The sequence below is a fragment of the Camelina sativa genome, unplaced genomic scaffold (genome assembly GCF_000633955.1).
Source record: "Camelina sativa cultivar DH55 unplaced genomic scaffold, Cs unpScaffold06637, whole genome shotgun sequence".
Lineage (NCBI taxonomy): Eukaryota > Viridiplantae > Streptophyta > Magnoliopsida > Brassicales > Brassicaceae > Camelina > Camelina sativa.
This window is the reverse complement of record NW_010927713.1, coordinates 1-496: the sequence shown is the minus strand read 5'-3', so window position 1 is coordinate 496 and position 496 is coordinate 1. Positions and strand designations below refer to the sequence as shown.

General features: G+C 41.7%; 1 protein-coding gene across 1 annotated transcript; it reads left to right on the top strand.

Moving 5' to 3' along the window:
- The first annotated feature begins 6 nt into the window (after window positions 1-6).
- On the top strand, window positions 7-471 carry LOC104774903 (probable protein phosphatase 2C 35). The gene is made up of 2 exons (XM_010499288.1): window positions 7-207; window positions 321-471. Exons 1-2 carry the CDS (start codon window positions 34-36, stop codon window positions 450-452), a joined length of 306 nt encoding a protein of 101 aa, XP_010497590.1. The 5' UTR covers window positions 7-33; the 3' UTR covers window positions 453-471.
- Window positions 472-496: the final 25 nt, after the last annotated feature.

Genomic DNA, 496 nt, shown 5'->3' with positions numbered 1-496 from the left:
GGGGATCCGCCGAGACTTTGGGTACAAAACGGGATGTATCCGGGAACTGCTTTCACAAGGAGTGTTGGAGATTTTACAGCTGAGAGCATTGGAGTTACTGCGGAACCAGAAGTGTCAATGGTTCATCTTTCGCCTAACCATTTGTTTTTCGTTGTTGCTAGCGATGGGATTTTCGAGTTTCTTCCAAGCCAAGCTGTTGTTGATATGGTAAGAATTAACAACAAAAACCCTTTGGAGACCTCAAAATATGTTTTTATGTAGAATCATGTTTTTAATAGTTGTGTTGTGGTCTGAATGTGGTTGGGAATGATGTTTTGCAGGTGGGGAGATACGCTGATCCGCGCGATGGATGTGCTGCAGCGGCAGCAGAATCGTACAAACTGTGGTTGGAACATGAGAATAGGACAGATGATATCACAATTATCATTGTACAGATTAAAAAGCTGTCTTAATGAATGATTCAAATTCCTATTTGCCCCTTTGTTTGATTCTGTAC